Source organism: Schistocerca serialis, chromosome 7 (assembly GCF_023864345.2).
Source record: "Schistocerca serialis cubense isolate TAMUIC-IGC-003099 chromosome 7, iqSchSeri2.2, whole genome shotgun sequence".
In the NCBI taxonomy this organism is placed as follows: Eukaryota; Metazoa; Arthropoda; class Insecta; order Orthoptera; family Acrididae; genus Schistocerca; species Schistocerca serialis.
The window spans coordinates 456,165,881-456,187,882 of record NC_064644.1 but is presented as its reverse complement, the minus strand read 5'-3'; the positions used below and the strand labels follow the sequence as shown (position 1 = coordinate 456,187,882).

Sequence of the window (22,002 nt, the reverse complement as noted above, 5' to 3'; positions counted from 1 at the left end):
GAAATATAATATGTACCATCAGTAACATATGTAATTAAGTCAACTGTACTGGGAAGTCACTGTACAAGTGTTTCACAACTGCTTCATGCAGACAATATGGTGCTGATTTTAAGTTAATGGTGAGTCATGAAGCAGAGACCACAAATATATGCCACAACATTCACAAAATTTGATGTCACATGTGAATATTCATAGGTGATTTCAGATAAAGAATTCAGGTAAATTGAAGCTAGAGCTCTACAACCAAACTTTTGGGGACCAAAACAAAGTTTCACAAACTAGGGCAGCAAGTCTTACAGTACATAAAAGAGAAATGCAATGAAGGCTTCCCAATTACTCAGGGCAGTATCTGAATGTGCTGAAGATCAACAATTCCTCAAACTGCATGCATCACACAATTTGAAGCACTTGTTGGTGCATGGTGATGAGCATTGGGTATAACTTAAAAATGTAAAACAACCCTAGCTCTGCAACTTCCTATGGCATTTGGAGACTACTTGTTTATCATTGTTACACTAGCACATACAGTCAACACCCATCATACATCAGTTTACTTACTAGTACCTGTGATTGATGAATGAAAGTGATACTAGAGAAATTGGTTTGGTAAACAAAATAAGTGAGGATAATAATTATTGTAAACCATTTGTTTTATTTCTCTTTGTATTATCAAAGTGTAAACAATCAAAGGGCGTGTGTTTAAAATAGGCACAATATTTTTCTTTTAGGCAAATGCTTCATATGTATGGTGGTTCCATGAAAATATCTCCAAAACCAACACAGGAACTCAAACATGGCCCCGAATCAACTTCATCTGCTGAATCAACCCCCAATTTCCTATAATTTTTATCAGACCTGTACTCAAGTATGGCTGACAATCTGAGATAACAATATCTACTTAAGAATTTTTAACTCATGAGGACAGGGCGCAAGTCAGTCGGTAGAGCACTTGCCTGCGAAAGGCAAAGGTCCCGAGTTAGAGTTTCAGTCTGGCACACAGTTTTAATCTGCCCAGAAGTTTCATACCAGTGCACACACTGCTGTAGAGTGAAAATTTCATTCTATAAATTTTTAACTCATTGTTTCCAAAACAGTGACAAATTCCTGAGTCTGTAAATTGGAATGCATTAAATTTTCAGGACAAAAGATGATCAATATTTTGCTGCGCGCAAATTGTCAAACATTGGTTTCTATTATGATTTTCCATTTCAACTCACTGATAACCACATCTGCTTTCGAGAGTGGGGTGGGGAGGGGGGTCGAAAAGTTTTCTAGCCTAACAAATAATGACAGAAATTTTATAACACCGATTTATTTTTCAATATAATACCCATGTACACTAATACACTTGCAGGAACACACAGATAACTTCTGCAAACTATTCAAATAAAATGTCTTAGATTTAGAGTTCAACCAAGCATTCATTCACAGCATAATCACTGCATAGTTTTCAAATTGTCATCCTTTGAGGTCGTTTTTAGGTTTGGGAAAAGGAAGTCTGACAGAGCCAAATCTGGAGAATATAGCAGATGACTTAACAATTCGAACCCCCAGTCATGCAATTTTTCCAGTATTGTGAAGGCTTTGGGTGTCTGCATTGTCCTGCTGTGAAAGAACTGCACGCCAATTTCCCGTTTTTTTTTCCTTTTCCTTTTTTTTTCTCTCTTCTCTCAGCTCAGGAGGGTGTAACACTACGATGCATTTATAGTTACACCCTCTTGCAAGTAATCCACCATAATTACCCCTTCAGAGCACCAGAGGACCAATGCAGTCACATTACCAGTTGATCATTGCACCCAGAATTTTTCTGCGGTAGGGGATGGAGGATGTTTCCATTGTTGGGGCTTTTGTTTAGCCTCAGGATCGAAGTGGTGAACCCACATTTTGCCCATTGTCACATACCTTGCAAAAAAAAAGCTGTCTTCATCTGCTAATTGGCAGACTATTTCTTCACAACATTGCACACACTCCTGTCTCTGATCTGCATTTAAGTTTTTCGGGGCCCACCGATATGAAACTTTCTGCATTCCTAAAATACCCACAACAATGTCACGAGCATGCCCATGGGTGAATCCAAATGCAGTTTTAATGTTCTGCAATGTTGTTCGACAATCCTGCAAAATCTTATCGCGATTTGCAGTCACCATTTCATCAGTGGCAACAGTGACATGTCATCTGTTCCTTGGTGCATCTTCCACACTCTTTCTTCTATGTTTGCAGTTTTTCATTCCCATTCCAATGCATCCTAGTGGTAAAACCCTGACGGGAAAGCAGGTTAGACAAAGATTTATGCCTGTCAACTGTGCGGATCAGACTGAACTCCACATTGGACAAAAATGACTTTCCTGATATTTGCCTTAAGCAATTTAGAGGAACCACAGAAAACCAAAAGAGGACGTGTCTGATAATCTGGACTTAGTTCAACAGAATGGGAAACCAGTGTAATTACTCTGCCACTCCATTAAATTGGATCTGTGGAGGAAGAGGACGATAATATCCATCAAGCAGTAACAATGCATCAATACCACAAACATTAACAACGCGAAGTATTTTCAATTACTATCTTATTTTTAGAAAAAACTTACTCCTCCCATTCCCATTGGTGGACCTTGTGGTGGACCCCACTGGTTTGGTGGTCCATCACTCATCTTTCCTGCGTCTCTAGGTTCTGCCTTCTTGATCTCAACCTAGTTACACATAAGAATTATTTCAGTTCCTGTTAGTTAAACACAATCATGTTATTGAAGTGGGATGTTTGGACATTCTAAAATATTGCAATGAAGAAAGTGGCTTTTGAATACTTAAATATCCAAGTAATTAGAAAAAGTTCTCAAAGTTATAACATTATGCTTCACAAAGCCACAAATTTTAATTACCTATGCTACTGAAATGAATGAAGTTCTATAATATTTTGGAAGCAACTTGGCAAATTTAGATTAACTCATTAAATTCAAAGCAGGGTAAGCACAACACTGGCTACCCAACATTAACCACCCAACTGACAGCAGTTTGTGTCACACAACCAGCCCCACAATAGCACTACATAATGCAGGAATTCTTCACTGCTTGTGTAAATATGCCAGATAAGCTACAGAGAGATCACAATGAAATACAAAAAGGCATATTCACTATATTAGTGAAGAATGCCTCAACCTACTCTAAGAACAGTAAGCATTTGTACTATCTCCATCTATAAAAATAAAATTTTATCAATTAATTACTAAGGTGTCATGCTGGTGTTGAACCACCCTGTAAACAAATTGCTTACTGTATCTTATGATATTTATGGTTTACTGCTAAGTAAGTAACAGCATCAGTAGTAAATTAATTTAATTCTACCTTAAGCTTACACATTAATACATCCACTATAAATGGGGAAGTTGTATGACACAACTGTGTTTTTAATACAGCGTCTCAAGAAAACGGCACCAAAAATTATACCTGTTTGCCGTTCAGGTTGACGAAATGCTCCGCTACGCATCGTTCCACTGCTTCATCGTCCTCGAAGGACAAAAACCCGAATCCTATTGTGTCACACCAAGCAATCAAACAGACTTCAGAAAAAACTGCTAGTTGGGTTTCATTACGCTGGGTTACAACACTGCTGCCTAATGTCGGTATGCCACATTATATATCACTTTGTTAAGGGTTAACTGATTCAGCCTCAGAACTGATAGGGCTTAAGTGAAGCAATGTCTTCATAGCCATCATCAGTGTCAAAAACAATGAAGGCCGAACATGAGACTTAACTAGCCTACTTTTAAAGTACTTAACTTAGGCTTAGGTAATGCATAAAAGTAATTTAGATTACTATCTACTATTCATTGAGCCCTTAACATTAGCGTAACACTTTATACTTAGTATAACTATGGCTAAATATTGCCACATTTTCAAAATGCCAATTGGTAAAAGGAACAAGGTCACAAAGGATCTGGCATTTGGGGAGGTTAGAGCAACTACTCTTTTCAGTATCTCAAATTAATTCAATGCAGAACAGATTGGCAGCAGTGAACACCCCAAAGCATGAAACATTAAAAATTTCTTTTATCAGATGTACCTAATAAAAGACAAAACAGAACATTTAAATATTTAAACTTCAATACAGAAGCAAGCTATATCAGAAAGTGCAACCCCACTGATATGTGAAATAGAAACACAGTGGGTATGCACTGTCAGATATTCTTGCCACACACAAAGGAGTTTATTAGCAAATCCATGCATAAACATAATTACAATTAAAAACTTTAATTGTACTGTATTCAAAATCTTTTTGACAACATACAGTAAAACTGCACAGACAACTGACAGTATAAACATGAAGACAATTTTCAAAATATGTATACATAAACTTCAGGAAACTAATAATTAGCTTTCAAGGCTGTGCAGATTTACTGAAATTCTTATTCATTAATTTAAAATTTTAAGTTAAACTGGAACAATTTCCCAATGCATTTACAGTATTAATGTTTACCTGGACAACCAAACTCATGGCAATGGTTGTAAATTTGAACTGAAATAAGAAACTACGTATGTGCTCAATATTATAAAAGAATTCCTGGTATTTTTATTTCCTTAACAATTTCAACATATGTAAAGCCAATAGCAGCTATAGTTAAAGCCTATTATAATGCTGACTACACAATTGGTTTAATTTCCAGAACATGAGGACCCAACCACAGTGGGACAAAACGCATGAATGAGAATAAGTGTATTGTCCAAACCTACGACAAAGACTGCCACACATGTGCACCCATACTTTTGTCCCATTGAAGTTAACAGGCCATACATGAGAATTCACACCAGAAACACCAATATTTACAATTAATCTTTAATGTGAAATGCAAGAATCAATTTGACAAAGGTCTTGTCTCAGTGCTTGATCTATCACACTGATTCATTCAGAAGATCCAAATAAATGCTAACAGAATGTAATAGCCAGTCCACTTTATCAGTCTGAGAAGTAAAGTATATGTCCTGTCAGCCAAACATATGCACAGCTACCACAAACAGTTCACAATAACTATTTTGTAAAGACAAATGACAGACAAGCAGAAAACCTGCAAAATGAAAATAATTTACAGAACCAGTGGAAAAGATAGTGTGACATCTTTGGTATCAAGCTCCAGGCTTAAATCTGATGAACAGCACACAATAGTCGAAAGAAATACCAGATTAAACAGACATGGAATTAAGTGAACAGAGTGTGCAAACATTTTGTGCTAATTAGTCAAGAAAACAAAGCCATATGAAATTTATTTCAATTATTTATAAGAAGAGCAGTAGAGTGCTGGAAAGATCACTAACTTTTTCTGTAGGTGAATTTCCATAGAATGGAATAATTGGCAATCAATGTGAAGGATATAAGACCAATATGAACTGTAACACAGAAACTTTGTTCCTACTTACAATGTTTAGAATCTTAAGATTCTTTATCCCTATGTAATTTGTCCCCACTTTAGAGAGGAACTGGAAAATGCCCTCTGAAGACTATAGATCAGTGGCAAAGGGAGATTAAGAATTATTTCTTTTCCTACAAACTCTGCCACATGACAGTTTACAAATTTTGTAGTCAAAGAGGAAAATTACTATGACAATTCAAACAAGGCTTACAGGTTCCATTAGGTAGGATGGTTTTATTAACATTAAGTGAAACCGTATCAACTAGTTGTTATCCAAAGAAAGGAAAGGTCATGTTTATCTTCCATAATATAATACATTACCAGTGACTTAAAATAATTTTCAGAAGCAGTTTTAATTGATTTCAACCAGTTTCAGTCCTGACTGCGAACTTCCTCCCATTGTGCTTTAGTCTATGATTATGTATCTATAACACAATCTGAACTAACACAGTCAAGACAGGCAGACATTATTTGTAATTTTAATGGAACAGATTTCACTGACCTCTTGACTTTTTCTTCTCTTGGTCATACATAATGACCACTTCCATCACCTTTCCAAACCTCGAGAAATACATCCTGAGATCAGTTTCTGTAACATTGGAAGGTAGACCACCAAGGAATACCTTGGGGAAGCTGTTGCTTCGCTTTGGTTTCTGCAGGCTGCGAGGATTGCATGGTTTAGGATCAATCTGTGAACATTCAGAAAGTATTTTACAGAATACCAAATGGAAAGAAGTACTTTCATACTATGTGGTTAGAAAGGAAGTACTTTAAGTTTGAAAACACAGAAGACAACTAAGGATTATTTTCAACACCTAAAATGTAAATTTTCTAATTCTGACTGTCTCAGTAACCTTTTAATCAACTGACTTACTTCGTAGTCGACAGTTCTACAATTGCACTCAATCTGCCCAAATTCAACAGCTTGCTTCACTTGTAAAAGGAAAGAATATTTATAAAGGCAATGGATTCATAAGTCTTATGTAGTTATTATACGTTTACTAAACAATGGAAAATCAATTATGCAAAACAGTCTTATGAAAAGGATAGATCACTACTAACCATACAGGTGAGTTGACGAATCACCAACAGGCAAAACAAGATGACAAATGTTAAGGGAGCCGTCCAGCCTCAGTGGCTACCGTACCCTCAGTCAAGCACTGCACAGTGGCTTGCGGAGTATCTATGCAGATGGATATGTATACAGTGGTTTTTTTTGTGTGTGTGTGTGTGTGTGTGTGTGTGTGTGTGTGTGTGTGTGTGTGTGTGTGTGTACCAGCACTTTCTCGTGTGGTAAGTCACAGCATCTTTGTTTTTTATATACGTATTTTCCCCATGTGGAATGTTTCTTTCTACTATATATATTCTCACCCTCAAATAAGGTATGTTTAAAAGATCATATTTTTCTTTCAATTTGTTTCGGCCTACTAGGGACCAAGAGGCTCGTCTTAATTCTCAGCTAGGGTCTTCTGCTTTTTCTTGGCCCAGTTTGCCTTCACCTTCTGGCTGTGAGCCTGCTTCCTCTCATCTGCCCACTTAAGTCTGGTGGTACATGTACAATTCTTTCTTGTGAGAGACAGTGGGAAGACTCCCTGCAAGATGGCCTGTTGGTATTGAGTGCCATTCTCAGTTGTCTTTAATAGGATCTGGAGTTCACCTAAGTCTGATTCAACAGAGGTGGTCTACCTGGCTTTGGACACCTTTCCCCTACTTGTCACTATGAGGATCCTGTTGGTGAGCCTGGAGTGATTCAGGCAGGTCATGTGCCCACAGAAGGCCCTCTTAACATGACTGTCTTCCTGAGGTTCATAGAGCTCATTGTTGTGCCAGATTCCACAGGTACCACCTTCCTCTCTTATGGGTCCTAGCATTCTCCTCGCGGTCTTCATCTTTTAAGTACTAGTTTCCTGAGTGGGCCCTTTCAATTCATCAAAAGGCACTCTGGCATAGAGCGCAGAGGGTTTTATTACCAAGTTGTAGTGCGCTTTATGGTCTTTGATAGGTACTTGGAGGTATAGATGTTCTTACAGGAATGATAGGGCTTCTATAACTTTGTGCACCTGGTATCTATGGTCATGGTTTCCCTCTCCCTTGCTGGGATCATAGATTTATTATTCCAATATTAAAATTAATCTAATTTCTTAAATGAAGAACATACTTCAGCCTCAATGTTACACTTCCAATGGAAGCGACAGGGGAATCTACAGTTTGACATCTTGCCACATCCACATTTTTGCCTTCCACATACATTCATGGCTAATAGGAAGTGTCAATTCTTTTTGTTGTCATTGTAATTTCGTATGGGGCAGCAGCTAACAGAACTTGCTGACAAGTTTTTCCAAAGTCAGCTGAATCCTGCTGTTATTGCTGCATAGCCAGAATAGTTTTTATTTACCTGCAACACTGCAATGTTGGAGAACCCACTTCAGGCTCCATGTCAAGGATGGGAAAAAATTACAAGCTACAAAGCATTTTAGCAGCATATGATTAGCAAAATGTAAATAGTACATTTCATTTTTTCTTAAAATCAAAATATTGCACAATGTCTTTTCCCATAGTTTTTACAACTTCCGTAACTTTGTCCTTAAGGTGATAAATCTGCAATAATTATTGGCAATGCATAAGAGTTGGCAGCCATATATGTGTTACATGTGTCAGCTTACTTAGTGAACTAACAGTTCCTCTCAATGACGTAATTTTATAAAGAGTGTAATCTAGGATTGCCTGAAAGAAAAACAACACATATCTACTTCCAGTTAACATTTTGAAAATTTAAACATTGTCTACACCATATTTTCATAGAATAATTTATTGAAAGTACTGCCTAGTTTCCAGCTTCACTCATCCCCTTGCATTTTAAATGTGGATCCATCATCTTTATCAATTAAGGATGATGTATCCTCATCTGCTATGCACTTAGGAATGACCAAAATTTGAAAGTTGCTAGTAAAATTTAACAGAGTACAGTTTTAAAATAAAACCCTTCAATTTATAGGCACTGTAAGATTATGATTTCATTCCGTGTTGCTAACTCAATGAGTCAAGTGTCCCAGTACCTCTGAACCCTCTGAACCCCCCCCCCCCCCCCCATGCCCCCTATATGCAATACATCTTTTGCAAATTTACATTGAGATTTGCCACAAAGACTGGGTTAAATATGGAGTCAAGCAAAGATTTTTTAAAAACCTTCAGTAATTTTAAGTATCATGTTTTGCACATACTAATTCAAAGTGAAAAATCCAAAAGCTATCTGAGCCACAAATACTGCAAATTTCTCTGAAACACCAGAAAGCTGTCATCAGCAAATAAGGCAAGTGAAGATCATAGTTCATAGTATCTTACATCATTAACTTCCTCCACCTTCATGCAGAAAACTGATGTAAGCATCTTCTGTCACAAATCTATCATCATTTCAAAGGATGAAATTAGTTCAACATACTACTAAAAATGGTACATTAACCATAAATCAACAAATGAAAAGCAAAGTCCTTGTATTCTCACTTTCACAGAAAAAAATATATTCAAAGAAAACCAAGACCTGCAGAACCAGAATAGCTATACTAATTTGAATAGTACATATGTGCAAAAACTCACTGTTCTGCCATCCAACTGATGTGGTCCATTCTGAAGCACTAGAGATACATTTGCTGGATCAGAGAAGGTAACAAACCCAAATCCTCTAGAGCGACCAGATTCACTGTTTTTCATAACAACACAATCAATCACTTCCCCATAACGTGAGAAGTACCTCTGGAGATTCTCTGTAATACAAGAAAAGAGCTATTAGAAATATTACATTATTACCTAAACTTTTGACTAAGACTGATCAAAACTGACAAACCAACCTTGTGTTGTTTCCCAGCTCAAACCACCAACGAACAGTTTCCTGCAAGAAAAAACACAAATAGAATAACCACAAAATTAGAATCTGCCAACGAACCATCAATTAGTATATTTATTTCTCTGAAGACAATGCTTTATATCAGAACTGGACTAAATACGGGAAGCTCTGTATCTCTAACATTCATATTTAATAGATTTTGACTTTCAGTGTATAGAAACCTGATACCGTTGAGAGTAGTTACACAAATGCTTTGAGGTATTAAGTAGAAACAGCAAGTGAATAATGAAAGGACGACAGTGTTTTTCCTGAAAATAGCTGTTTTCTAAACACAAACTAATATAGTTATGTAATTATAAGTTACATGATCAACACCCCCTTCAATTTTTCAAGGTCTATGAATGTTGGTAATATACATCACTTGAGACTAAATTCAATTTGGGTTCTGTGAATTTCTACCTTAGTTTCAATTCTTATGGCAGAAGATGCATTATATATACATGGTGTCCCAAACATATGGCCAATATTCAGGGACATGACAGGAATAATCATTAAAAGCAAAGTAGTCTAGTAAACATGGGCTCTAAAATGCATATTTTAAAGGCCTATCAGAACATGTTCAGAAGAGAGGTGCTCTGCTATAGCAAAGATGAACAAGTGCTCATAGCTCTTAAGGCATGCATTTCAGATCACATATTTATTATACTTCAAATGATCATTCCTTTCATCTCCCTGAATATTTGATTTTCCAGCTGGGCAATGTACATTAAATATAGAAGAAATCCAAACATTATACTATGCTACAGATCAATCTGTTACCACTATCTTTATCTCACCTTAATATTCATCAGCTTCATCACACACTACCAACATATCACCTTCCACCCAAACAAACATCAAGCAACACTACAGATGAGGGACACTACAACAAAGGTATCGGGGCAGTTCAATACCACACACTAGCCATAATTCCTACTACTGATGTAAACAGACTACCAGTAGTCCCAATTTATTGGTAGTATACTTTGCGGAATTACAATATAGGGGCCACTTCTGTTTACTTGTTCCAAATCCCTAAAGGCTTTTCATGATATTGATTGGTTCATGATATTGATTGGAACAATGTGTAAGTGAAGGAAAACGTTTTGCTAAAATTGAACTTAAAATGCATTTGGAGTAAGGCAATATGCTATAGCTTATGCTTATGAGGAGCTCATATTTGTTGCAAGTTCTGTAGTATTAATGTTGGTTATGTGTGATCACAGCATTTACTAAATACTGATATATTGCTGAAGTTGGAATAGTTGGTGGTCCGAAGAGGAACAGCTTCAACTGGTGATTAGTGCATACAAGGTTACACTGTAAGCTAAGTTGTAAGCTGAAGTGAATGAGAGAAACTGATCTTGGTGACATCTTTAGCCTAACCTCCGCCAAAGATTAGGCCAGAAATAATAAGCTTCACTTGCTCTGAGCTAAAGCAATCAAATTATGTTACTGAGTACTGAAAATCAATTGCTACTCCATCTTAACCCTCATCTTCATGTGCAACAGATGTTACCCACATACACTGCAATGTTAGCGAACAAGCACCACCCTCAAACTATTACCTGGCAATACAGTGAACCACAAAAACTTGTGCAGAATTTCAACCAGTACAGAGAGATTTCATAAATTCACATATATTCTCCCACTTGTCCTGTGCAATGTACATTGGTGATTACACACTTACAAGAACGACAGTGCTCTTTTGAAGAAACACTGACCGTGTCTCCCTCCCCCCCCCCCCAACAAATTAACATCTAACGTTCCATGCACAGTATACTCCATCATTTGGTATATTACTTGTTGCTACTGCCTGTTAGCTCTCCAATCATGTGGACACAGCTACAAGAAACAAACTGTCCTGTAATAATCAGGTATATCTGCCACTCACAAAAATTTTCAAAAGTAAACTGCTGACATAATAAAGATGGCAAGGAACTGAAGTGACATTTACCTTACTTGTGCATTACTATCCATAAGAAATGTCTAAATCAAACCCATCAAGATATGTAAACAAAGCAAGCCCTCTCACTGCAATAATTAGTGTTCATTTAACACGAAGGCTACAATGAAGCCTTCAGCATTGTGTCAAATCAATCCAAAATACTTGTGTCATTTACAAATGCTAATACCATCACGAATAAAAGTAGCTTCACCCATTAGCAGAATGGCCAGCAAAATGTTTAATTAATTAGTTATCACAAACTCACCGGACTACCAACACACCTAGCACCAAAAATCTGTGTTGTATGCACTCTCTCACATATCAGTAACTACATAGAATTAAGGTCCAGAAAACTTACCCCTCTTTTACCACAAAGCTCTCAATACAATATTTTGTCACACTACTTTAAACTAATGCAAACAGTGGGTCCATTCCAACATACAGACGTTAGGACTGTACTGTTCCCCCCCCCCCCCCCCCAAGACAATTGTTACAGAAGATAATAGAAAGGAGATACATGAGTGGGTTAGTACAAATTTTACAACGAACCGCGATCTTCACAATAAAATCGGCGATATTCAATGTAGAAGCTCTTACAGCTACTAGAAATGAGTACAATCAGCCATCCTAAATTCAAACCGGTGACTCTTACATCTCTAATTAAAGTTTTCCACATATATGACAACTTTCAACTGGCTCAACAGCAATACTCTCTAACCAATTTGAAATAATTCAAAATTTTCCACGAATTAACATACCAACACGTGTAGCGTGGCACACACGTACTACGCGTAGGTAAGTCTAGAGAACCACTCTGTTCAGGATTATCTCAACCCAAAACACAAAAATCACTAGAATCGTTTTTTAAACAGCAAAAGCCATACAACACTTACACAAGTTACGTTTATACACAAATCGTTAATGGCGGCTACTACCGCCAATAGCAATATTATTACATTTCAGAATCATTTACATTTAAGCACCATTCCTTATGTCCTACTAACCCTTTATCGTCGTTATCCACTTCTGTCTTCATTTTCATGTTTTGTACGGAACTCAGTCCTTAATAAAGCTCCTCTTTTAGTGCTTCTACGTCTAACAAACACCTCACCTCAAAATGGCTTTCTCGGGAAAGAAAGCCAATATGGAGGAACGTAAAGATATCGACCACGAACGCGACAATCAGCACCACAATGGCGCCCAGGAAGTAGTCAAAACACTGCTCCTTAAAATTATGTTTAAAGAGAAGAATTATAGAATAAGCCGATAAAACGCTAAGATTGACTTATATAGTACGAATATCTGTAATTCACAATTTTATTATCTAACAATAACCCGATTATAATGAAACAAAATTAATTACGTAAGTTTATAGTTTTAACATATTTTAACAACTGTTCACATTTCACATGTTTTAATTCTCAGACTAATTTGCTTTTAATATAGGTGATCATAAAAATTTTATTGTCTTGAATAAAGCAAAATGTATACGTGATTTGAAAACGTTACCAATCTCGGTTGTACAAGCTCGTTCAAAATTCTGTTAGAAGATGGCGCGGCCATCTGGGTCGCAGAACGATGACATGGCGCACTCGCACCACCTAGCGGATCGAACAAAAATTATAAAGTATTGCCGTGCGATGCGTCGGCGAGGCGCATTACGTCTGCGAGTGATGGAATAGTTTTACGGATCTGTATCCACTCTTTTGGCTTAAGCGATGAACTATATGCCTGATCAAATGATAAACTAATTTTTACCTTGTCACAAAAATTAGTTTTCCTTTCAGACAGTATATTATAATCTGACAAGTGCTTCGACACAACTGTCTGTTGTAGTGTCCGACTTAAGGTTGAGTTTGTTGCTCGTAATAGCATGAAATGGAATATGTTTAGTATGTGTTCCGAGGATTAAACACTTACCTGATTGTGTACTGGGGTGTAAATAATTATTCTGCTGTTTCGCGTCATTTGTTTATGCCTAATGCGACAGTCTCATTATGGAAACCTCAGAAACGGCAGATGTCAGAGTTGTAGACATTAGGTGTCCCAGAAAGGATTTCAGCAGTAGAACCCACATTTTGTGACGCCTAAGAAGCGTCATTTGGTTCAGAATATTTGTTCTTGCAGGAGCACAGGAAAACGAAGTTGCCAGTAGTGGTGTTGACAATAAAGCCGGAGCGAGAAAATATGCGACGCTTAGGACTTAATTTGGAGGCACGAAATGTGTCGTCCACTGGATTGTGTCCAGCGTAATGTGGCTGACGCATGAGAGCAGCGGAACAAGGCGTGTAGACAGTGTTTGAATAATGGCACAGCGGTGCGGTCGACAACTACAAGCGCGGTCGGTGCTGCGCCGAGTGGAAATTCGTCTGCACGCTAGTACGACGCGAGGCGGCGGCCCGTCCGCATCGCCATGGTCGCCACCGGCCGCGAGCGCCGGGCGCATCGGCACCCGGGCGACGGCGACGCCTTCCTGTGCCACCCGAGCACGGAGCTGCTGACGTTCCGGCCTTCGGCGTCGCTGCCGCCTCCGCCGTCGCGGCGGACCGCCGGCATGGCAGCTGGCGCCAGGCGGCGTCGCGGCGCCAGCGCTGCCTTGGGCGTCGTGCTGGGATTAGCCGCCGGGTTGATGGTGGCGGCCCCGCGGTCCACCTTCGTCGGCAGGCTGCTACGCACCGACAACACGACAGGGGCGGCGCCAGGGGGTGGTGACGGAACGCCATGCGCCCCGTCCGCTGGCTCCCCGTGGCCAGCTCCGCAGCCGCTACGTCAGCAACCGCCGGTGGCTCCTCTGTCCGATGCAGAAGATCCACTTCACATTATAGGCCTCACAGATCCGGCGGAAAACGTTCATAACAGGTAAAAAACAATGCTTCGTTCTTAGCAAGGCTATCTTATCGAGCCCTGCAGGGTGAAACCGAAGTACATGGATAAATTTGTGAGGGTTGTTTAGGTATTTTTTCCGAATATTTTAGTGCGAGTAACGGATGATTGCTGGCGGCTCGTTGCAGAGAAATAATTACAGCAAGCTCCCAAACACCCTTGTATCCGCGGAACTGAGATCGCGTAGATAAAAGAAACACCACGGATAACCCAAAATTAGCATGCGCTTCAGGCCAAGATAGTATCGGCAGTACCACTCTAGTGCTAATGGCGCGGATCCAGGTTTGAATTCTTATGGGTCACAATTTATTTCCTCCTCTACCTCGTCGTCCAAACGTAATTTCCTGCCACTCCCACTTTAAGATATTACAGTTGACTAGGATTTAATAATAACAGTATGTTTTATGTAATACCAACAACTTGCCTACACTGACGCTTGGTACATCACTTTAGCACAACTTGTTATTCATTTTGTTGTTGTTGTTGTTGTTGTCGTCAGTCTGAAGGCTGGTTTGCTGCAGATATCCATGCTACTCTATCCTGTACAAGCCTCTTCATCTCCGAATAACTAATGCAACCTACATCATTCTGAATCTGTATACTGTACTCAACTGTTGGTCTCTCTCTCTACATTTTAACCCCCTCCCCCCAGTACTTCCCTCCAGTACTAAATTGGTGATCCCTTGATGTCTTAGAATGTACCCTATCAATCGATCCCATCTTTTAGTCTAACTGTGCCACAAATTTGTCTCCCCAGTTCTATTCGGTATCTCCTCGTTAGTTACATGATCTACTCAATTGTTCAGCGTTCATCTGTAGCACCACATGTCAAAAGCCTCTATTCTCTTCTTGTCTAAACTGCATGTTCCGCTCCCATACAAGACCACACCCCAGGCAAATACTTTCAGAAATAGCTTTATAACACTTAGATGTATATTCAATGTTAACTACTTCTTCAGAAATGCTTTTCTTGCCATTGCCAGTCCACATTTTATAGCTTCTCTATATTTCACCCATCGCCCAAATAACGAAAGTCAACTACTACTTTTACTTTCTCGTTTCCTAATCTATTATCCTTGTTTTGCTTTTGTTGGTGTTCATCTTATACCCTCCTTTCAAAACTCAATCCATTCCGTTCAAATGCTCTTCCAAGACAGAACTACATTGCATTGGCAAACCTCAATGTTTTCATTTTTTCTCCCTGAATTCTAATTTGTACTCGAAATTTTTCTCTGGTTACCTTTGCTCCTTGCTCAGTGTATGGACAGGCTACAACCCTGTCTCACTCCGTTCACAACCACTACTTCTCTTTCATGCCTCTCAACTCTTTATCACTTCTGTCCAGTTTCTGCACAAGTTGCAAGCAGCCTTTCGCTACCTGTGTTTTAACCCTGGTACCTTCAGAATTTCAAAGACAGTAATCCAATTAATTTTGACAAATTGTTTCTCTAAGTCTACATATGTTATAAATGTAGGTTTAACTTTTCTTGATCTATCTTCTAAGGGATGTTGTAGGGTCAGTATTGCCTTGGTATTCCAATATTTTTCTGGAATCGATACAGATCCTCCCCCAGGTTGGCTTTTACGAGTTTTTCCATTCTTATGTAAAGAAATCGCGTTATTGCAACCATCACGTATTAAATTCATAGTTTGTTAATGTTCAGACCTATCTGCACCTGCTTTCTTTGAATTATTAAATCCTTTTTGAAGTCTCTGGGTATTTCGCCAATGTCATTCATCTTGCACACTAGATGGGATAGTTTTGACATGGTCGGCTATCAGTTCTGACGGATTGTCTTCCACTCCAGGGCACTTGTTTTAACTTAGGTCTTTCAATGCTGTGTCAGATTCCTCTCGTACTGTCATATCTCCCATCTCATCTTAATCTACATCATCTTCCACGTATATAAAAAAATTTAAAGGAATAATAATTTGCAGGAAACAAAATCGAAGTATGCTTTCATAATTATCAGTATTTCAGCTAGCCCTATGACTGTGAACACAGATCTGCAGGCAAGCCATGCGAGCGGGCAAATAAGAGAAATGCTGTTTCCCGCACTAGTTTCCGCTTAAAATAAGGAAATTAATTGTTTCTTCCAGAGTGGAGTATATTTTCTGAAAGTCTCGCCTTATGGAATTTTCTGTGGTTTGCTGGTTCTACCTGTGGACTCAAGAACCCTGTCCAATTTGTTGTTGACCCTAGATATGGCCGGTCCATGAACGTAAATGTCTATTTTACTGGATTGCTGACTGCAGCCGGTCAGTCCACATGCACATCCATGGCGGCTAGCTCTCATGCAATCATCTGAAAAGTATCATATGCTAAACATAGCATGTAATTTTTTAGAGTTCCTTCTCATTCTTAGGCTATGTACATGCTACTTAATTTCCCTAAAAGTATCCAGGAAACTTAAAAATTTCTGTACATAAAAATATAGAAGCTTTTAGTGAAATGTTCTTTATGGAAGACCTAGGCCAGGGGGCAGGGGAGGGGGCAGTTGTGGGGGATCATAACACATACATCCCCCTTATGGATCTCCCGCCCTCTTCCCCCCCCCCCCCTCCAATAAAAATTTGTTCTGTTCGATGTATGTGAAGATTTAACCACAAAAGGCATCAGCTGCATGTTTGATAACTTTTAAGCTTCTCGTCCTGAACAGCAGTTCCATGAATACTGTAGCGACGCCTGTCCTGACTCATCCAACCTGACGTACAAAATTTTCGTTCGATCTTCAGTGTTTCTTGGAACTCCCACTTTCTCTACTAAGATCCAGCCTGACTCGGGAAAGCCTTCTGTTTTCTACTGGAGCCGCTAGTTCTGCAAAGTTGAAGTTTATAGACACTTCATGCTGTGATGGTCTAACTCGAGTGCCAGCTTTAATTGCAAAATTTCGACATTTTTCTTTCTTTTTTTCTTGCTGGGTGTGCCTATTCTATAATCCGGGTGAAGTTTTCTGTAACTTGTCACTTCTTTTCGATCGTTAACGCATTTCCGTTCATCTGTCGTCTTCCTGTCACATGTAAACCGTCCGTAACTTCAGCAAAACTATGTGATACAGATCAACGTCCTTGTCAATTATCATCGTTATAAACTACAGAATTATCTAAGCCTGTTCGAGCCTAGAAAACTTCGACCAACAATACGTTCCTTCAGGCGAAGTTTAACAGTATCCGGCCATCTCATGTCAACACGGAGCAAGAGTCCTGAAGCGATTCGTCCCAACGAAAACCAAAATAACTTTCTTTTACTGTCGGCTTGAATGAGTTGGCAGTTGTCGACCTTTATCAGCTCAGCTCGGGAAAGGGCTATGCAAATAATGACAAGAAATCAGCCGTGGACCTGTTACAAAGATGGAATCCCTGCATTTACCTGAAGAAGAAATGGGAGACAACCGAAAATTATTTCAGCACTGTCCGACGATGGGATTAGCACCTGCATCATACACCGGCAGAAAAATATAAATATTGCGCATAATGGTGTATTCCCAACGACTATGCTTGTAATTATTATAAAATAATACATTGTTCTGCAAAGCTGAAGAATGAGAGAGATAAAGTACCATAACGTATTAATTACTAAGTGGAAACGAATGAAAGTCAGGAATATGTTGCCAGTATGTTTCTCCAGTCAGTTTGTAGTCGATGGTTGGAGATGAAACATCGTTGTTACAGGTAGTCAGCGAAAACCAGTTCATAGATGTTGGCCACTGATGGAATTGTTTATACGATTGGAGTTAATCCCCTCAGCGTCAGAGAAGGCCTGAAGCAGGTGTACTGAAACTGGTAGCTATATAATAAATAGCATCGTAAGGATGACTGTAGGTGTTTCATTTTATTGCATAGGTTGCCAGAGGTCTCCCAGTTGTGGATGGAAAACTGGACGTCACATGACGTGAGCTCAGCGTAACTATAGCGTCAAATGGGGCGCTCTACAGTGCCAGGCAGTTGAAGGAATGGGAAGACAGTGTGTGTTAGTCAGCTAACAGTTAAAGTACACTGTGGTGGTGTTCTTCACTACATGTCCACAACTTGTGGTCTATTGGTTAGCGTCACTGCCTCTAGATAACGAGGTCCCAGGTTGAATTTCCTCATAGGACAAGATTTTCTTTTCTCGGGAACTGGGTGTTTGTGTCGCCCTAATCATTTCATCTAATCTGCATCGACATGTAAGACGTCAAAGTGGTGTCAAATAGATTTGTACCAGGCAGACGAACAATCCCAGATGGCGTCTCCCAGGCGATAATAATACCATGAAATCATTTCAGTTCATTTCATTACAACATGGGCGAGACAACATTTGGATGACTTCACATGGGACATAATCATTGGGAAACTGGAAGACGGATGAAGTGTTTTGGGTGTAGTCCAGGAGATTGATATTGCTCAAAGCACTGTTTCACATGCAAGTGATGTGTTCCCAACTACAGGCACTGCTGTCAGAAGGGGAGGAAGTGGTCGACCATGGTCAACTACAGCAGTAGATGACAACTCATTGTGCAACAGGCAAGAAGAGACCCAGACCAAACAGCATGAGCAATTAGGACCACATTTAACAGGACTGCCCCAACAACCAATACACTGTGTTCTGTTGACACGCTCATATCAGCAGCACCATTTGCAATGGTGCCACTAGCATGGGGATTGGACCAACGAGGAATGAGGTCATGTGCTCTTTTCGAGCGAGAGCAGACTCAGGCATTGTAGTGATTCTGGATATTCCCACATATGGCGAGAGATGGGAACACGTAATGCATCAAAGAATGTTGTCGAAATGATCATTTTGGTGGTCCAGATGCAATGATGTGGAGAGGCGTAATGTTGTATGGGCATATTGATATCCAAATCTTTGAACCCCATACTCTAATCAGTGAACTTAATTGTAACTTTGTATCTTTCCCCATGTGCTTCTTTTCTGGGGTGTAGTTGGCCCTCACTTCATTTTTGTTTGTGGCAGAGCGCAACCGCATCGAACAGCTAAGGTAGAGCAGCTCTTGGAATGAGCCCACATGCACCAGTGACAATCCAGCAAGAGTCAGCTACCCTGCCAGAGGAATGGAACACCATACCACAAGAATTCTTTATCAACATTATGTCCAGCGTGAGAGCTCATTACGGAGCATGCTGTATTGTTTGTGGTTATCAAACACCCTACTAAGATCTATCTCCCCCTTTTTGTAATGTCCAGGAGACCACTATAAATGATGACTTAAGTGTAATTAAGGCCTTTGAATAAAGGTGTCATTTCCGTTCGTCTCATTGCATATTTCTTTCCATTAACTTCTGTATTATCCTGTACCATTTCTTTCTATATATGCTCAAAGTTCCATCGAGTTACGTTACTTAGCATTGATACATCACTCGATAGTTACTTTTGTCCCAAAGTTTTTCACACCAGTGTACTTCAAACTTCGTTTTACATTTTCAAAAAAACGCCGGTCTGTGTATAGATAGTGCGAAAACTGGGTAATCTGCACCCAGATAACCATGGACTTGTTATGAGGGTAATCCCAAAATTAAGGTCTCCTATTTTTTTATAAGTACATAGACCTATTTATTTCTACAGCGGTTTACATCAGTTTACAGCTTGAGCATTTAGCTATTTTTCGACAATCACCATTTCTGTCGATGCATTTTTGTAGACGTTGTGGCAGCTTCTGTATGCCCATGTCATACCAAATGGTTCAAATGGCTCTGAGCACTATGGGACTTAACAGCTGTGGTCATCAGTCCCCTAGAACTTAGAACTACTTAAACCTAACTAACCTAAGGACATCACACACATCCATGCCCGAGGCAGGATTCGAACCTGCGACCGTAGCAGTCGCGCGGTTCCGGACTGCGCGCCTAGAACCGCGAGACCACCGCGGCCGGCCCCATGTCATACCAGCTCGTCGCCATGCTGTTCAGAAAGTTATGAACCTCTTATTTCACCTCGTCGTCGGAGCTCAATCGCTGGGACCACAATTAACGCCAACAGGCACTGTGAGACTCTGAAAGAACTCAAACGGGCAATTCAAAACCGGAGAAGAGGAATGTTGAGCAAAGGCGTACACATTCTCCATGACAACGCTCGCCCACACATCGCTCGGCAAACCGTTGCTCTCCTGCAACAGTTTCAGTGGAACATAATCACCCACCCACCCTATAGTCCTGACTTGGCGCCCAGTGACATCACCTGTTCCCTAGATTAAAAGAACATTTGGCCGGAAAGCGATTCAGCTCCGACGACGAGGTGAAAGAAGAGGTTCATAACTTTCTGAACAGCATGGCGATGAGCTGGTATGACATGGGCATACAAAAACTGCCACAGCCTCTACAAAAATTCATCGACAGAAATGGTGATTATGTCGAAAAATAGCTAAATGTTCAAGCTGTAAACTGATGTAAACCACTGTACAAATAAACAGGTCTATGTACTTCTAAGAAAATAGGAGACCTTACTTCTGGGATTACCCTCGTATATGGGATTTATTCAGTTAGTTACTTAAATTACCGTTGTTTCTGTGAAAATAAGGCTTGTAAAAAAAGACCTCTGATTAGCTACTGAAATAACAAAAATAGATAAATTGTTGTATTCAATCTGTGCTTACACATTGACATTACGTCTCTGCATAGCCGCCACCCAAATTCAAATACTTGTCTTACCCTGGCACCACCTTCTTCAGCTCTTCATCAGAGAATGATGCTGCCTGGTGCTGCAGCCAGTTGACAGCATCCTCGAGATCATCATCAACCATGAAGTGCTGAATAGGTAGCCTAGCCATCCATCATCCTTGGGAAGAGGTGACAGTCCCTTGGTATCAAGACTGAGACTTTCCTCTGTTCTATTTACAGTACGAGGGCATACATTGTCATGGAGGAGAATGATGCACTTGGTAATCAAATCAGTTCTGTAAATGTCTTTGCAATCCTAAAAAAAACTGTAACCATCAATTTGAGGTTGCACGATATCTGCTTGATTTTTTGGATTTATTGGGAGAATAAGTGTACACCCACTATTTGAGCTGTTCCTTAGCTACAGGGTTCACATGTTGCACCTGTGTTTCGGTTCCTGTCACGATTCTGTTTAGAAACTTCATACCGCTGAAGAAATGTCAAGGCTAAATCCCTTCTTCCGTTTTGTGAACATTGGTTGCCTAGTTTGATACCTACGTGACAATGTTGAAGAAGGTTGTCCTTGAAATCTGAAGCACATATCCAGGAAGCACACAGTTTTGACATGTTGATCAAGTTCATCTTTCACATCTGAATGTCTTCCTCGTCCACTTTCACCATGCACATCTTTGTGACCAGCCTTGAGTTTTCTGCTACACTCTTCAACAACACCATCACTCATACCCCAACTCCCACACTCATGATACAATTGATGTTCAATCTCAGTGCCACTGACGCCTCCTGCTTGCAGGAAGCGAATAATAGACCGCACCTCGCCGATTGGAAGGAGATGCTGTTATTCTGTCCATTTAAATCCCTTGTTGCTTACACACTGGGTGGACGAAACACAGTTATGTCTGGCACAATGTGACTTTGAACCTCTCATTTTATTTTTATTTTTAACAGCCAATCAGAAGTTCATTTGTGAGTAGCCCACGTATCTCCACAACAGTGAAAAAGTCTGCAACGTGCATTCACCGAAACGTGCAATACAAAAAACAAATTAATCTAACAACCCTCAGATGCAGAAGTACTGAGCTGGGGTTGCCACCACTGTGCGAACATCTCAACATAGTGCCATTGTGCCACTCTCCATTGCATTGAGTGAACCTGTACAAGAAGTGAATATCTCCAAACTCTGCATCAGCAAAAGTATCCATACTGTTGTGTGTCGGTTTAAATGTACATCAAACACTGCCACGATAACAAACGTGAGGCAGAACCGAGCACTGCTGAAT

General features: G+C 39.7%; 2 protein-coding genes across 4 annotated transcripts in view; one reads left to right on the top strand and one right to left on the bottom strand.

The window, feature by feature from the left end:
* LOC126412471 (heterogeneous nuclear ribonucleoprotein 27C) overlaps positions 1–12,388 on the bottom strand; it is a 62,909-nt gene extending 50,521 nt beyond the window's left edge. For all 3 annotated transcript variants that reach the window (XM_050082082.1, XM_050082084.1, XM_050082083.1), the window contains exons 1-6: positions 12,232–12,388; positions 9,245–9,285; positions 8,994–9,160; positions 5,902–6,088; positions 3,442–3,524; positions 2,586–2,687 (exon numbers count right to left, since the gene is read on the bottom strand). In XM_050082082.1, coding sequence (XP_049938039.1) covers positions 2,586–2,687; positions 3,442–3,524; positions 5,902–6,088; positions 8,994–9,160; positions 9,245–9,285; positions 12,232–12,269 — 618 coding nt within the window. In that variant the 5' untranslated portion in view covers positions 12,270–12,388. The remainder of the gene's footprint in view (positions 1–2,585; positions 2,688–3,441; positions 3,525–5,901; positions 6,089–8,993; positions 9,161–9,244; positions 9,286–12,231) is intronic.
* A 488-nt stretch (positions 12,389–12,876) lies between these two features.
* LOC126412470 (chondroitin sulfate synthase 1) overlaps positions 12,877–22,002 on the top strand; it is a 299,840-nt gene continuing 290,714 nt past the window's right edge. The window contains exon 1 of the mRNA XM_050082081.1: positions 12,877–14,086. Coding sequence (XP_049938038.1) covers positions 13,641–14,086 — 446 coding nt within the window. The 5' untranslated portion in view covers positions 12,877–13,640. The remainder of the gene's footprint in view (positions 14,087–22,002) is intronic.